The sequence below is a fragment of the Chenopodium album genome, chromosome 25, assembly GCF_948465745.1.
Source record: "Chenopodium album chromosome 25, dcCheAlbu1.1, whole genome shotgun sequence".
Classification (NCBI taxonomy): Eukaryota; Viridiplantae; Streptophyta; class Magnoliopsida; order Caryophyllales; family Amaranthaceae; genus Chenopodium; species Chenopodium album.
In genome coordinates this window covers 12642231-12658328 of record NC_137858.1, presented here as the reverse complement: position 1 = coordinate 12658328, position 16098 = coordinate 12642231, and the positions used below count along the sequence as shown (strand labels likewise).

The 16098-nt window shown below is 34.7% G+C and overlaps 2 protein-coding genes across 2 annotated transcripts in view; one reads left to right on the top strand and one right to left on the bottom strand.

Moving 5' to 3' along the window:
- Positions 1-3587, bottom strand: part of LOC145613708 (wall-associated receptor kinase-like 1) — a 45414-nt gene extending 41827 nt beyond the window's left edge. Inside the window, exon 1 of the mRNA XM_081668783.1 lies at positions 2876-3587. Within this exon, the coding sequence (XP_081524909.1) occupies positions 2876-3587 (712 nt within the window). The remainder of the gene's footprint in view (positions 1-2875) is intronic.
- A 4557-nt stretch (positions 3588-8144) lies between these two features.
- Positions 8145-16098, top strand: part of LOC145613707 (wall-associated receptor kinase-like 1) — a 44325-nt gene continuing 36371 nt past the window's right edge. The window contains exon 1 of the mRNA XM_081668782.1: positions 8145-8898. Coding sequence (XP_081524908.1) covers positions 8145-8898 — 754 coding nt within the window. The remainder of the gene's footprint in view (positions 8899-16098) is intronic.

Below are 16098 nucleotides of genomic sequence, written 5' to 3'. Positions count from 1 at the left end.
CTTAAATTCATCAAAAATTGCAGAACGATCAAAGACAAAATTCAGCCTAATTAACTTGGCTACTTCCAAGATTAAAAGCATCTCTACTTAAATTTTTCCTCAACTACTTATTCATCCTTTCTCTAAACTTCCTTCCATCATCAATACAATGAGCGTGGCAATGAAATTGAAATTGAAATTCGTTCGTATGTTTATGTTTCTCCTCCTTGGCATCAGTTAAAATTAAGGGTGAGCGTAGCAGGGTACTCTATAAAAATCTAAAGACCCAGAACCAGAACATGTTGCACCAGGTTCTTGAAAATAGAAACCGGAACCGAAACCTGCAGGTTCCGGTTCCCAAACAGGGTACCCTGTCTTTCAAAATAAGCATAATATATAGTAACTTGATTAAAGAAAATGGATGTTCGCAATAAAAGCTTACAACTTTAGTACAAATACAACAAACCAACACTAATTGTCTAGTATATTTGATACAAATACTTATATTAATACCATTAATTAAAACTTTAAGGGTAAGATGAAAAATGAATAAGAGGAGGGAGAGAGGTAGGTGACAGCTAGTATAGGAAATGAGAAATGATGTATAAGCTTACGGTTAGGTTTATTTTCAGGCTTACTTAACTATATAATTTTGATATTGGGCTTTTATATTTAGGCTTAAATGATAGGTTCCAATTTCGTATAACCTATAGAGAACCTATACTAATAGGGTACCCTACAGGTTTAGGGTCTAAAATTTTATTATCTAGAACCAGATCCTGATCTACAGGTTCCGGTTCTAAAACCTACGGTTCCGAGCAGGTTTCGATTCTAGGTCATGGTACCCTAAATTTTTGCTCGCTCCTAGTTAAAATTATATTTTGACATTGGCAATAATTGGCACAACAAATCACAATAATCAAAGAGCTTAATAAGAGGGATCTTGCTAACATATTACTTAGAATTATATTTTGACATTGACAATAATTGGCACAACAAATCACAATAATCAAAGAGCTAAATGAGAGGGATCTTGCTAAAATATTACTTAATAAGAGGGAGCTCAATAAAATTATATTTGCCATTGACCTTAGATAAATACTTAATATATTACTTAAAATAATATTAAGTTCTGAATGCATGACAAAATTATTTGTCGATTGGTGTAATTAATGTAGAGTTGTTCATGGACGGGTCAACCCGCTAAGCCCGCCCAACCTGGCCCGCAAAATAAGCAGGCTTGGAAAACCATTTTGAAAAAAAATTGAAATTTTGGGCGGGTTAGGCCCGACCCGTTAATATAAATGGGCGGGCATGGACAAGACAATATGTACTGTGGGCTAGCCCGCCCGGCCCATTTATTTCAAAAATTAATAGTTTAATTTAATGATTTTTTAGTTAGTTGATTATGTAGTATATTTTAGAAAATAAATACAAAGAGACTATATTGGACTCCAAGCTATTATTTACTACAATTATTTATTTCAATTTTATATTTTATCATTATACTTGTATTAAATAAGTTCATTCTTTCCTTATTTTTCACTAACATATGTCACAAGTTTAATATGTTTTTTTTTTTTTTTTTTTTTTTCCTAGTATCATTAGTGAGATCAAGAAATTTTTAAGATAACTAAATCAAAATAATATTAACATAAGTAAATGATAAAAAATTAATTAGTGTTAGATATATATAAAACAAATATTTTAGACCCGTGAGTCTGCGGCCAAGCATGCCCGTTAATAGAGCAGGCTTGGAAAATTTATCAAGCCCGCATAAAAAAGACATAAGCTTATCTAATCAATCTCTTATTAATTTAAAAGAAATTTGTGAAAAAAGACTTTTTAAGTAATGTATGGTTGGTGCACCCGGGTGTACCATGCACATGGTGCACCCGGTTAAAAAAAAAAAGGCGGAAAGAACATTAGGTACATGAAAAAGAACATTTAGTTTCTTGAAAAAGAACATGTTTGTTTTTAACAAAGAACATGCATTACTAAAGAACTGCATTACACAAAGAACATGATAAAAACTTTATTAAATTTCATGAAAAATAACACATTAACGTAAAAATTCTCTACCAAAGATTTCAGTTTCCCAAAAATAGTTTTTTCTCTCTCCAAAAATTTAACTTTCCATAATAATTTTATTTTTCTCTCTCTAAATTATTTTCAACTAAAAATAATTCAAGATTTCGTTTTAAAATTAAATTTCAAAATTTAAAATAACATAAAAGAACATAAGTTAAAGAACATGCGTTAAAGAACATAAGTTAAAGAACATACGTTAAAGAATTCATTACCTTAAAGAGCATACGCGCCATTTTTCAAAAAAAAAAAAAAAAAAAAAACTTTTTTTGTAAAATACGAGCCAAATTCAAAGAACATACGAACCAAAAAGAACATATTTTGTATTATTGAAAAACATGTTATTAAACATATATATGTTTGTCAAACACAAACATATTCTTTTGCCAAACACAAGATGTTCTTTTTCAAACACTAGTATGCATGTTCTTTTTCAAACACTAGCATGTTCTTTTTCCAACGCTAGTATGTTCTTTTTTTCCCCCATGTTCTTTAAAATATACCTAATGTTCTTTCCGGGTGCACTATACTATTTTCACTTTTTAAGTGGTCGACTTTGTTTGAAAGGACCTTTTAACTGAAAAGTTGTGAAAAAAAGACTTTTAAGTTGTATGATGTTCTGAGAGGGTACTTGGCTCAGTTTTCGAGGTGGTTAACGATGAAGCTCTAGCATTGAAACTCACGTAAGAGTTGCGTCGCTTATGTAAACTTTATACAAGTATTAATTTGTATAAAATGGTTATTTTTAAAATAAGATGAAATAATTCAAAAAACCAAAGTACCACTTAATAGATAAAGTTCACACTACCTGCATAATCAGGCCAATGAAGCGTCACCGGAAAAGCAGACATTGGTGTAGCAGTGGATGCAACGGTTGGAAAATATTCCCGACTAATCAAAAAGGCCGACCTACAATGTGCCGATCCATCTTTGGGACTGACACTTATACTATATCGATCATAATATAGAGGGTTATTGACTGCTTGACAACAATTATTAAAGCCATAACATTGTTCCAGGGTCATATCTGCTGGTGATGTCAGAATCAATTTATTATGATCAGTAGCACAAATTGAAGTGCATCCTTCCGTTGTCACTTCACCAAAATAATAACTATAGAATAACGCATATCCATGGCACCCGACTGATGCGAAAACATTCGAATCTGCAAATGAAAAGCCAGTAGACGTAATGATATCAGGACTGCTCCAATGTATCTCAGTACCATTACACGCAGTGACCGATGGTAGCTTAACTATTACTGTTCTGCTTGAATTTCGCACCTCAACAATCTCAAGGTCGAGTTTTTTTAGATATGGGATTGATTGGTTAGAGGAGGATGAATTACAAGAGACGGCGAAGTTGGGGTGGGAGAAACAGTGGTTTGGGCCAATACCAAATGGGTATGGGATTTCTATGTTTCCACACTGGTGTTTGCAATCTAGCTCAGATGGTCTACATAAACAAGATGATATGAATACTAGCATAACAAATAGTGGGTAGGAGTTCAGAGTTTTCATTTTTCTTGTTTGCTGCTCGTCACATTCCAAGTCTTAACTTTAACCATAAAAATCTTTTGAATATCATTAATAAACTGAATAAGCAATACGATCACAATAACTTTTATTAAAGTTTTCGAAAGACAGACAATTTGAAGTAACTTTAACAATTTTTATGATATTTTTAACAATGTGGCTAGGGTTGCTTTATTAGTGTTATAGGGGTTAATCGATTATTGTTATCGGGATACTTCATCAATATTATAGGAATTACTCGGTTAGGGTTATAAAACTTACGTTGTCAATGTTATAAGAGTAAGGAGTTACTTCGTTCTTTTATAAGTGGTCTAGTGGTGTAGCCAGCCGCACATAAGACGTGTTGTTTAATTTATAATAAATTTGATTGTATACTATTTAATGAGTATTTTCTAATAAATACATGTTATAGAGACTAAACAAGTTTTTTGCCCGGACGATGCCCCGGGTCATTGTTTGTAAATAAAAAAGAATAATATAATAAAATAAAGTACAATATATTGGTGGTTTTATAAGAAAAAATCACTTGTTTATTTTTGCTAATATTAGTAAACATTAAAATTCATTACCCAATATGTAGCAACCTAAATTTTATGCTTAGTATTAGATTATTTTTCCTTTGTCATAAAAATTCCTTCAATTAAAGTAAACATATGTAGTTTTTTAAGAACAAAGTAAATCTATCTTGTGGTTAAAAGAAAAAACCTTTAAAAACTATGCATTTTTTAGCTATATATTTTAAATACATATAACCTGGCCTATATGAATAGTAAATGAGTAATTTAAAGAAATGAAATTAATTTGTAATCATATTGTAGTTAAAATATACCTATATGATTTGACAATTAAAAGTTTAGAATTTATGAATATGAATAACTCATTTAAATGCAACTTTATTACATTGTACCAAGTATCATAAGATGTGTCATATGATTTGTCAAACCATTATGACACGTGGCGAGATTAGCGACACATGGCAAGATTACAATCCTTGCCATTGAGTTTTAATATATATATTGATGAATATTCAAATAGATTATGAGTTTTTTTTAATGGGTAAAAATTATGTTAAAGATATAGTAGCTTTTATAATATATAATGGTAATTTAACCTATTTTACAATAAATTAACTTTTTTTTTTTACACAATAATTAACTTGTATATTCGGTTAAACTATATATATTACTTCGTATAAGATCCAGTACTTCAAACCTCCACTAGACTTAAATAAAAAAACTAAAGTCATGTTCACTTCACCTTAAAAAAAAAATTCAATAAAGAATAATTTCAGTTCAACAAAAATAAGTTAAATCAGTATAAATAATTTTAGTTCAGTAAAATCAGTAATTATATAAAATAAATATAGTATATAATCGATAAAAATAATTTCAGTTTAGTTAAATTAATTTCAGCTCAATAAAAATAATTCAAGATTTGCAAAAATAATTTCAATTTAATAAAAGTAATTTCATTTCAGCTAAAATAAGGTGAAGTGAACAAGATTTAAAACTAATATTCTTAAAACCATGCAGCTAAACTATGAATAATCAACTTCTTTTGAAAAGAACTTTGAATAATCAACTAGTAAGTGCCGTGTTTAATTTCATTTACTTTTCTAATGAATTATTGATTTGATGGGGCTCAGTTTTTTTTTTTTTTTTTTTTTTTTTACTGGGACAGCTTGATAATTAATCTTTTTTTAACAAAAAAATGAGCATATTATATTAACACTAGATGATTAAAAGCATCTAGGAAATCCAAAGTTTGTATCCAAAAGCAAGGTTCATGCATAATGCCAGAGAAAAGAAAATTGGCAATCAAGAACCTTAATAAAGCCGTAAACAAGAAAATTACATAAAGCATAAAAGAAATAAAGTGACTAAAATAAGGAAGGCTACAAAAGCATTATAAAGGGTGGAGCATGAAGATAGCCCAAGAATAGCATCAAAGCAGCATTCAGTCATAGCCATTGTGCATGGCCATAGCATTGGCCAGCTCTTTAGTGTAGGTGGCAGTCAAAGATGGAGGAGAGTAGAAGTGGTAGACAGTGTCATCTTCATCATGTCCTTGAAGTCGTCCCATCTCTGCCAACCCATGGGCAATTTTGTTAGCCGAGCGTTTAACATGAAGAATATATTAAACATGGGCCTGGGTCACACCCGCAAACCAAGAGAGAGAGTCCACTTCACAAGTCCAAGGAGGTTCCATCCCAAAACCATATGGCAATAGGAGGAGTAGCCCCTTAGCCTTATAAAGTGTTTAACTCTCTTTTCTTTAATCAATGTGGGACTCTTACATGTGTTACTTGGTGGGATTTACTTCAATACTCCCCCTCACATGTAAGGTCCCTTTTTAACTCAAGGATCACTTGATCAAATTCAATTTGGCCCAGAATATACTTAATGCCATTAAAGGTCCCAAACTTTGGGCCTGGCAATATACTCAAACCATTAGAGGTCCCATACCGTGGGCCTTGCTCTGATACCATATTAAACACGGGCCTGGGCCACACCCGCAAACCAAGAGAGAGAGTCCACTTCACAAGTCCAAGGAGGTTCCATCCCAAAACCATATGGCAATAGGAGGAGTAGCCCCTTAATCTTATAAAGTGTTTAACTCTCTTTTCTTTAATCAATGTGGGACTCTTACATGTGTTACTTGGTGGGATTTACTTCAACAGAATAGTAACACTCCAATCTTTACCCAAAAGCTTAGCCATTTCATTGATGATATTTGAGAGGTAGCTTAATAATTAATCAAATATCTAACAAATATAGAAAAATCTAGTCAAATTGCATTGTGTATGGCCGACATGGCGTGACCAAGTCTTTTGTTGGGTGCGAACAATAAATATTTAAATATAATCTATGTATATTACTCCCTTCGTTACATATTTTTCGCAACAAAGGAATATTTTGTCTCACAAATAATACTCCTTTGTTGTGAGTATTACATAAAGGAGGAGGTATTATTAAAACTCATGGCAATACATACCATGTTATCATGTGTCAATGTCATTATATGTTATGACGCGTGTCTCCTTTTCTTAACTAATAACATGGCGCCAAATCATATGTATAGTCACATATATCTATCTATATTCTTAAAAATCAAAATAACTTTAGTTAGTGCTTTAAGATGAGAGAAAACGTTTTAGCTTTTAAACTATACAAAACATTTCAACGCGATTCATGTTTTTTTCAATTCCCATTTTAAATGGTCATAACTATTAATTTAAAGAATATTTTAGTTTTGGTAAAACTTCTTAACTAATACTCCGTATGAAACTAATTACTAATATGGCTAGAAAACCACAATCACTCATTGTAACACAATTACATTATAATTATTCATTTATGATATGAATAATATCGTCTCAAACATGTAAAGTCCAAAAAATAGATGTCAAGGCCGGGTCAATCCAATAGATTTAAACTTACATCTTACAAAATTTGTATGATCATCCAAATCATTAATTAGAGGCTAATGTGACTCTTTGCAAATTATTTTAATGTATCAAAATTAGTTGCAATGAAATTAAAATAATTGTGATTTTATCTTTAATCTCATATTACATTAGATGACCCGAGACATCACTCGGGCCAACAACTAGTTGCTACTCTAAAAGTGACCCCAAATTATAATTAATTTGTAATATTACTAAAATATATATTTGGAGAAATCTATTTGGACATTCGACAACTGATAAATTTAAGATAAAACTCATGAATGGAAACGCGTGGTAGTAATTAAACTTTTTTTTTTTAATATCTAAATTTTTTTGAGCGAAGAACGGTGATTCCTCAAAGAGAACCTTCCTGACGAAGGTTTACTCAACACCCGGTAATTTCTAGATAAAAAATACAAGTAATATTTTGTATTGGGGTATACATGATGTATATGTGTGAAAAAGTGGTAAGCAAATAGGGATGGTATAAAATTTTATTGATCTAACTTATTGGCCAGTGTTAATGCTTTGATGGTCTAAACAATAATTAAAATATTGAGCTAACAATCTCTTGACATCATATTTTGTATTAGATATAACACAAATTCTTATATGTGACTGGCCACACCGTATGGCCAATCACTATAAGAATTACTTCATTAGTGTAATAGGGGTTACTTGGTCATTGTTAAAGGGATTAATTCGTCAGTATTATAAGGGTTACTCGATCAGCGTTATAGGAGTTACTCATTCATTATTAAAAGGGTTATTTGGTCAGTGTTATTGGGATAACTTTGTTCTTTTAATAAGTAGTCACACAATATGACCAGCCACACACAAGACTGACTAACCTGACCAAATAAATATTGTTTCAATTGTTATGGTTCTTATTGTAAATTATAGAGTGTTTGAGATTTAAATCTTGGAAAGAGAGGTTATAGCACAAATAATAGGACCTAAGAAGTTCATACTGATTCAACCCAAACCGTGTCTTAGTGTCGTTATCATTGGCATTCCAAAAAAGTAAAGAGACACTACATTAAAACACTAAAGACTTTCATCGATGGAGCTCTAAGCTCGGATAAGTAGCCAAAATGAAAATCCTAAACTCATACCCCTTATTTCTTGTGTTAATAATTATATCATCTAGTTTATGGAGACCATCTGAGCTACGTAAAGATAAAGACGAGTGTATACACCGGTGTGGAAATATTGATATACCTTACCCGTTTGGTATTGGTCCTGATACCGCCAAAAATTGTTTTTTGGACCCCAACTTTGTAGTCTCTTGTAATTCCTCCTTTTCATCACCACCAAAACCATTTCTAAAGAAACTCAACCTCGAGATTCTTAAAGTTCAACATCGGTGTTACTTTAGATCGAGAGGGTGGGGTTATTGGGGTATGGTAACTGTAAAAATTCCGTCATCAACTACTTGTCGTAGTGATGGCCTTACTGAGAGGAGCCACAACCTTACCAACTCCTCCTTCAGATATTCAGTTTTGGAGAATGTTTTAGTGTCTATGGGATGCGATAGATACGCTTTATTGTTGAATGAGACGGGTGGAATCATCGCAGGATGCGCCTCTGTTTGTACCCTGAATCCACCTGCATCAGTTTTAAGAGGAAACAGATGCAATGGCTACCGCTGTTGTCAGGCTAAATTGACTTCCGCATCCATTGATGATGAACCAGAGATAGAGATCAAGGAATACAGTACAAGTGTGAGCACCAGCAATGTCTCTGGAAATTGCAGGGCTGCCTTCTTGATTAGCAAGGAATATTTAGAAGCTAAAGCACCGTTGTCAACTGGGATAACTGCCGTACCTGTTGTGCTTCAATGGGGATACTTCAAAGAAATTCCAGGTAAAATTATCTCAATTTTGCTTATTTAATTTGGTCAATAATCTACCTCATCTGAAATAGAATTTACTAGATGAAAGCCTGTGCGATGCACGATTTTTTTTATATATAAATCTTAAGAAAATATATTTTTGAATAGATTCTAATTTTTATTTTAATTATTTGATTTATTTTACTATCTAATAATTTCAGACAAAAAACACATAATATTTTAATTAAAGTGTTATTGCATATTACAAAAGTTTTTTTTGTTTTGTATTTTATTGTGGCTGTTAATTAATTATATGACTACTGAATTTAAAAATATCAATAATTGTAAATATAATATCTTTCAAATTTTTTTTTTGTAAATGTGATATTTTATCTATTACATATTGGGATAAAATCTTTAATATGAACAAATATTTTTTTTATTTTTAAATAATAAAAATCCTAAATCATTATTCGTTGTTTTTTAAAAGATAAAAATATTAAAAAAAATTTAAAAAAATAATAAAATCGTGTATACTATTTATCTTCTATTTAGATAAAATCACCACCTTCGTTCACACCCATATCGCTTCCATATAATCAAAATGGATAAATAAAACATGTTAGCAAAAATAAAATTCATATAAAATTAATCTTTATAGTCTTATAAAATAAATCAATATAAATATCTATCGGGAAGTGAAAATTTATTGTGAAATTGATCTAAAAATTTTAATTGTACAAAATCAAATCTAGATCTATACATTGAATTTTATCATCATCCTCAATCGCCCGAACAATAATATTTTAAAAAATTAAATCATTATTTTGTTGTCACTAACAATGTGTGCGATATTGCTTCTTATTTGTAACGATTGAAAAATATCTAATGGCCTAAACTTTTCTTTCAATTTATTTTGGACGAAATTGTATAAAGTTGGCTTTAATTGAGGCAGGAACGCAATGTAATTAAAAATAAAAATTAAGTTAATTTGAAGGCTTGATTATGCTACCAAAATCTTAAAAAATTGTTTTAATCATAAAATTAATTAAAAAAAACTAAAAATGTCTATAAAAATTTTTAAAAATGTAAACGATTTATAAAGATATAATATCTCTTCGTACTTTGATTTTCCAATCATTTTTGATTGAATTTAATTCTCTGATTTAATTAGATCTACATGTAAAAACAAAATTCAATAAACAAAACATAAACATATAATCATTAAGTTTTCCAAATAAACACAATGTAAGTAATAATCACAAATATATACATTTAACACATGGAATTTAAAAAATTAAACTAATTAAGAATTACGCAACCATTGATGACCTAAAACGGACACAAAATTCGCTTGATTTGGTTTTGTATTGATATGAGATTTTATGTGTGTCGTAGAATGCGTCAATTTATAGTGCTAAGGATCACAAATTTTAATTTAATTACAATTAAATAATAATTTTTATTTCTTATCATAAACACTATAAAGATTATCTTAAGATGATTTTTTTAAGAGATAAATTTTAGTTTTTTATATAAATTAAAGTCTCATAAATCATTATTCGTTGTTTTTACATAAGTGGCAAATTTCTTAAATCTCATTCGTCGCTTTTATTTAGGTGGCAAGTGAATTTTTTAATTCTAAAATAAAATAGAATTCTAATTTTTAATTGGTCAAAATATACCTTTGCTTATGTGGCGCGCCAAATGCTCTCCAAAAATGCCTACTTTAATTATATATATTAGATTTACACCACAAATTTCGTTGGGATTATGCTGATTTCATTATCTTATTTTGCTTTGAGTAGTTTCCTAAATTATAGGATTTGTTGATATATCTTCTATTTATCTATCTATACTATATACTAAAGTAATCACCGGAGGGACACTTTGAGTACCTCTAAAATGCTTTTTTTTTTTTAATTCTATTAAAACATTTAAAAGTGTTAGAGGACCAACTCATCCAAAAGTTTAAGCTGATGGTTGAGGCCCAGGAATATGTTTTATACTCTATCACGCCCCCTTACATGAGAGCCCGTTTGGGCTAGAAGTGTGGATGCAGCATGGGCCTCCCTCATACCCAGCACTTAATATTCCACTTGAAAGTGGGGGGTGGATGAGATTCGAACCCGTAACCTTTGTGTCACGTTCGCTCTTGATACCATGTTAGAGGACCAACTCAACTAAAAGCTTAAGCTGATGGTTGAGGCCCAAGAATATGTTTTATACTCTATCAAAAAGATAGACAATAATAAATTTAAAAAAATAATGTTATTACATAAGTCATTTAATTTCAATTAATTCTATTTCAATTGACTATTGTTATATAATACTTTATAAATCCGTGCATTGCACGGAGCAAAAACTAGTGATTTTATTGTGGTAATCTTAACATATAATCACAGCTTTTTAATTTGATCAATATAATGAAAGGAAATTCTCAACGATGGTCTTGTATTACTGATACACCGGAAATGTTGCCCTTTTTATTATTAATGTGAAAGTTATTACATTCCATCTCGTGATTTAAGTGCATTCACTGGTCCAATTAGGGGTGATCACGGATTGGATGTCCATCCTGAGTCTCCGAAATGGATTTCAAATCGAATATCCAATATCCGACATTTGGAATGAAGGGTTTTGGATATTTGATATCTGAATTTGGGATATTCCATCCGAAGGGTTTTGGATATTTGACATCCGACATTTTTCGGATTGGACATACCAGATGACTCCCAATATTTTTGTATTTGGATAGAAAATATGTTATTCGATATTCGAAATCTAAAATCTTTTGGATATTTTTAAGATATTAGATATCCGAAAATTGATATCCTATCAGACATCTTAAATATTTGAATCGTATATCCTGATTTATCAAATCAAATGGGATTGAATATTCGAATCATCAAATTTTGCTGAACCCTAAGTCTGAGGCAATAATCACTCTCCAAGACCAATCATTGATACCAGAAGTCTACAACAACTTTTAGACCCCATAGAAGAGCCTTAGCCTCGGCTATTCTACTAGGATCCCATCCATACTCCACTCGCCAAACTGCAACCAGCCTCACAACACCCAGCTTGTCCCTGTCACAGCACCAGTTAACCCCCCTAGCCTTTCATTCACCCCTTCGCTACAAGAAAACTCATTTTTAGCAATAAACCGTGTCTTAGTGTCCTTATCATTGGCATTCCAAAAAGTAAAGAGACACTACATTAAAACACTAAAGACTTTGTCGATGGAGCTCTAAGCTCGGATAATTAGCAAAAATGAAAATCCTAAACTCATACCCCTTATTTCTTGTGTTAATAATTATATCATCTAGTTTATGGCGACCATCTGAGCTACGTAAAGATAAAGACGACTGTATACACTGGTGTGGAAAAATTAATATACCTTACCCGTTTGGTATTGTTCCTGATACCGCGAAAAATTATTTTTTGGACCCCAACTTTGTAGTTGTACGGGATAATACCGGTAGTAACATCTAATTAGCCGGTAATGTCTTCCAATACCAATAAAACAACTGATTAGTAAGAAAGCTCAAATATCCATAACGGCCTTTCTAAACGGCCACGTGGAGAGCTGCTTGAGGCCACGTAGCCACCTGCTGCCTACAAGGTCGGTTTTCCACCTATCGTTATAGGTGGCACCAGCTTGGTTATTTCCTTATATATATCCAAGCAAATGTTCACCCAAAGGTACAATCTTTTTCTCTCTCTCTCTCTACACATCTAAAACACTTTCTCTCTCTTCACTCTTTCTTCTTTTCGGATTGCTGACTTTAGCATCGGAGAGGTTATTCCCGGATAACCCCCGGGTTAGCTTATTTGTGTTGACTGTGCAGGTGCGTAATTGGACGGTAAACCTTTACCAACCCACGAAGATTATCTGTATCGGAGCACACTCGGAACAGTTGGCGCTAGCAGGAGGGGATAGTAATAACTTCTATCGTCCAAATAACCTTCGCCAGTCATGGAAGAAAACCAGGAACACGTAACACCGATAGTAGAAGCTGAAAACCGTCAGTATGATAGTAACACTCTGAATGTCAATGCAAACAAAACTGTCGATGCAGTACCCGAGATTGAAGTGGAGGATGAAACTCATCTTCTCCACAAGAATACCGTGAACACACCGGTAACACCTGAACGAAGTCCCGCACGGATACCGGACCCCCTGGAGGAATTTACCCCTGAGGAGTTAGAGGTAACGGTAAGGGTAATGAAAGCGATGTCCCGGAAAAGAAAGGAGGCTGAAGCTGCAGCCAATAGGGGACAAGTTGATACACCGGCCATTCCCGTGATTGTGAATCTGGCGAGCCAGTTCAACCAAGCAGACGAGCAACCGCCGCCACAGCCCCAGAATCGGAGAATAATTGTTCCAAGTGAGCGTCAGCCAACTCATGGAATGCAGATAGAGGACTCAAGTTCCCGGCAGCACGAGATCAATAGCGGGCCACTAAGACGTACAACCAGAGCCATAGTCAGGCCGAGAGTATCACCTTTCACCCAGGAGGTACTGGATCAGCAAATGGAAAGGATAAAAATGCCATCATGTACCTTTGATGGCAAAGGAGATCCCAAGTGATACATAACGGCGTTTGAAAGCCATATGTTGCTTTATATCGACACCGACGCGGTGTGGTGCAAGGTGTTTCCGCCAACGCTTACGGGGCCAGCCTCGGATTGGTTTTCTAATTTGGAGAATGGATCGATTGATTGCTTCGACACCTTGGTCGAACTGTTTACCGGTCAGTATATTAGCAATAGTGCAAGGCAGAGAACTTCTGGAGAGCTTATGTCGGTCAGACGAAGAAGGGATGAGTCCCTTAGGGATTTCATAAGGAGATTTAACAGTGAGGCTAATACGATACCAAAATTACAGCAAGAAATAGCTGTAATGGCTTTAATGCGGTCTAGGGGATAATGATTTCAAAAAATACATGGCAAGGAAGTCGTTCCCAAATTTAGGCGTGGCCTTTGGCAAGGCCTATGAATACATAAAAAGTGAGGAGTTGTTGAAAACCAGTAATCAGATAGCGGCATCAGAGCCCTCTCGAAGACAGAATGATGGCATTGCGCCTAATACTTATGTCGGTGGAATGAACAGACAACAACAACAACCAAGCCAGCCAAGAACCGGTAGGCCACCCAGAGGTCTTGGCTGGTACAGCAGTTACACGCAACTGAACACACCTAGGGCCGCAATATATTCAATAAATCAGCATAGAGAGGAATGGACACGACCGACACCAATGATAACCAAAGGTCGAGACACGAAAAAATATTGCATGTTTCACAGGGATATTGGCCATTATACGGAAGAATGTACTCAGCTTAAAGAGAATATAGAAGACCTCATTAGAAAGGGCCACCTGTCCCAGTACCGAGCTCAAGCAGGTGCCTACGGGCCAAGTCGGCAGCAAGCCCCGCAACCCAGGCAAAGTGAATATCGAAGGCAGGGTGACTCATCCATGCAAGATGACACCTACCGGCGCAATCACAGCGGAGAATACCGTCAAGGGAACAGTGCGCCAGATCACAAGATTACAATAGAGGTTATTACCGGTGGTTCGGTGCATGGGGGATCAGTTAGCAGGGCGAAAAAGAGTTTATCTGAGCACCGGCACACAGTGAATGCACTGGGTGTGGATGAACGACCAAGGCCTGCGTCTATGCCGTCAGTATCCTTCTCGGAGGCAGACGCCAAGGGTTTGATATTTCCTCACGATGATCCATTGGTTTTAATTCTGACGGTCAATGGAGCCAACATCAAGCGAGTGTTGGTCGATGGAGGGAGCTCCGCTAACATCCTGTTTGCAGAAGCATTTGATGCAATGAGAATAGGTCGGAAGTACCTTACTCCGGTATCGTATCCTGTTATCGGTTTCAACGGATCCACAGTTAGGCCGGAAGGAAGCATAGCCTTGCAAGTTAGAATTGGCGAAGGCATGGCGGCCAGAGATGTTATGACGAAATTTTTAATAATTGATGTGCCCTCAGCGTATAACGCTATTGTCGGTAGACCCCTAATCCATGATGTGTAGGGGGTAGTTTCGACATATCATCTGACGATGGTATATGTTTCAAATTTGGGGAAGACAGAACGTGTCAGAGGAGGCCAGACAATGGCCAGGGAGTGCTATGTGACAGCTCTAAAGCAGCCTAACCGACAACCCCAGGCTAATCAGGAAACGCAGAAAAAGGGGGTGAGCCGCATCCGCACATGACTTAGCAATGGAGAATTTCGATGCACGCCTGGCAGCAGTTCCCCGCCCTTCGCCGGGAGGGGAGACGGTAGAAATTGAGTTGCAACCTGGGGTATCGGGAAGAACCATACGAGTTGGGTCCGACATGGATATTGATACCCGTTGTCATTTGGTGGAACTTTTACGGGAGAACGCTGACGTCTTTGCTTTTTCGACAGATGAAATGCCAGGGATTCATCCAGATGTTATAGTACATAAGCTAAATGTGGATAGAAATGTCAGACCGGTTAGGCAGAAAAAACGAAACTTCTCGACAGAAAAGATAGAAGCAATACAAGCAGAAGTAAACAAGTTGCTAGCGGCGGGGTTTATTGAGCCTTGCACGTACCCTGAATGGTTAGCAAATGTGGTCATGGTAAGGAAACCGTCAGGAAAATAGAGGATGTGCGTGGACTTTACATGCCTGAATAAAGCCTGCCCAAAGGACTGCTATCCACTGCCCCGAATAGATAGGTTGGTAGACTCCACTTCCGGCCATGCTCTGCTCAGTTTTATGGATGCTTTCTCGGGATATCATCAGGTCAACCTATATGCACCAGATAGAACGAAAGCGGCGTTTATTACTGATGCCGGAGTATTTTGTTACAAGGCAATGCCATTTGGGTTACGAAACGCCGGGGCAACATATCAGAAACTGGTAGACAAAGTCTTTGCAAATCAGAAAGGAAGAAACGTAGAAGTATATGTTGACGACTCCATCGTAAAAAGCCGGTTAGCCACTGATCACGTTGTAGATTTAAGGGAGACATTTGAAACTTTGCGTCAGTACCGAATGAAGCTCAATCCGGAAAAATGCGTCTTTGGAGTTCGTTCGGGGAAATTCTTGGGGTTTATGGTTAGTGAAAGGGGGATAGATGCAAATCCCGACAAAATAGAAGCTATACTTAGCCTGCCGCAACCCAAGTCAATAAAAGACATACATAAGATTACTGGACGCAT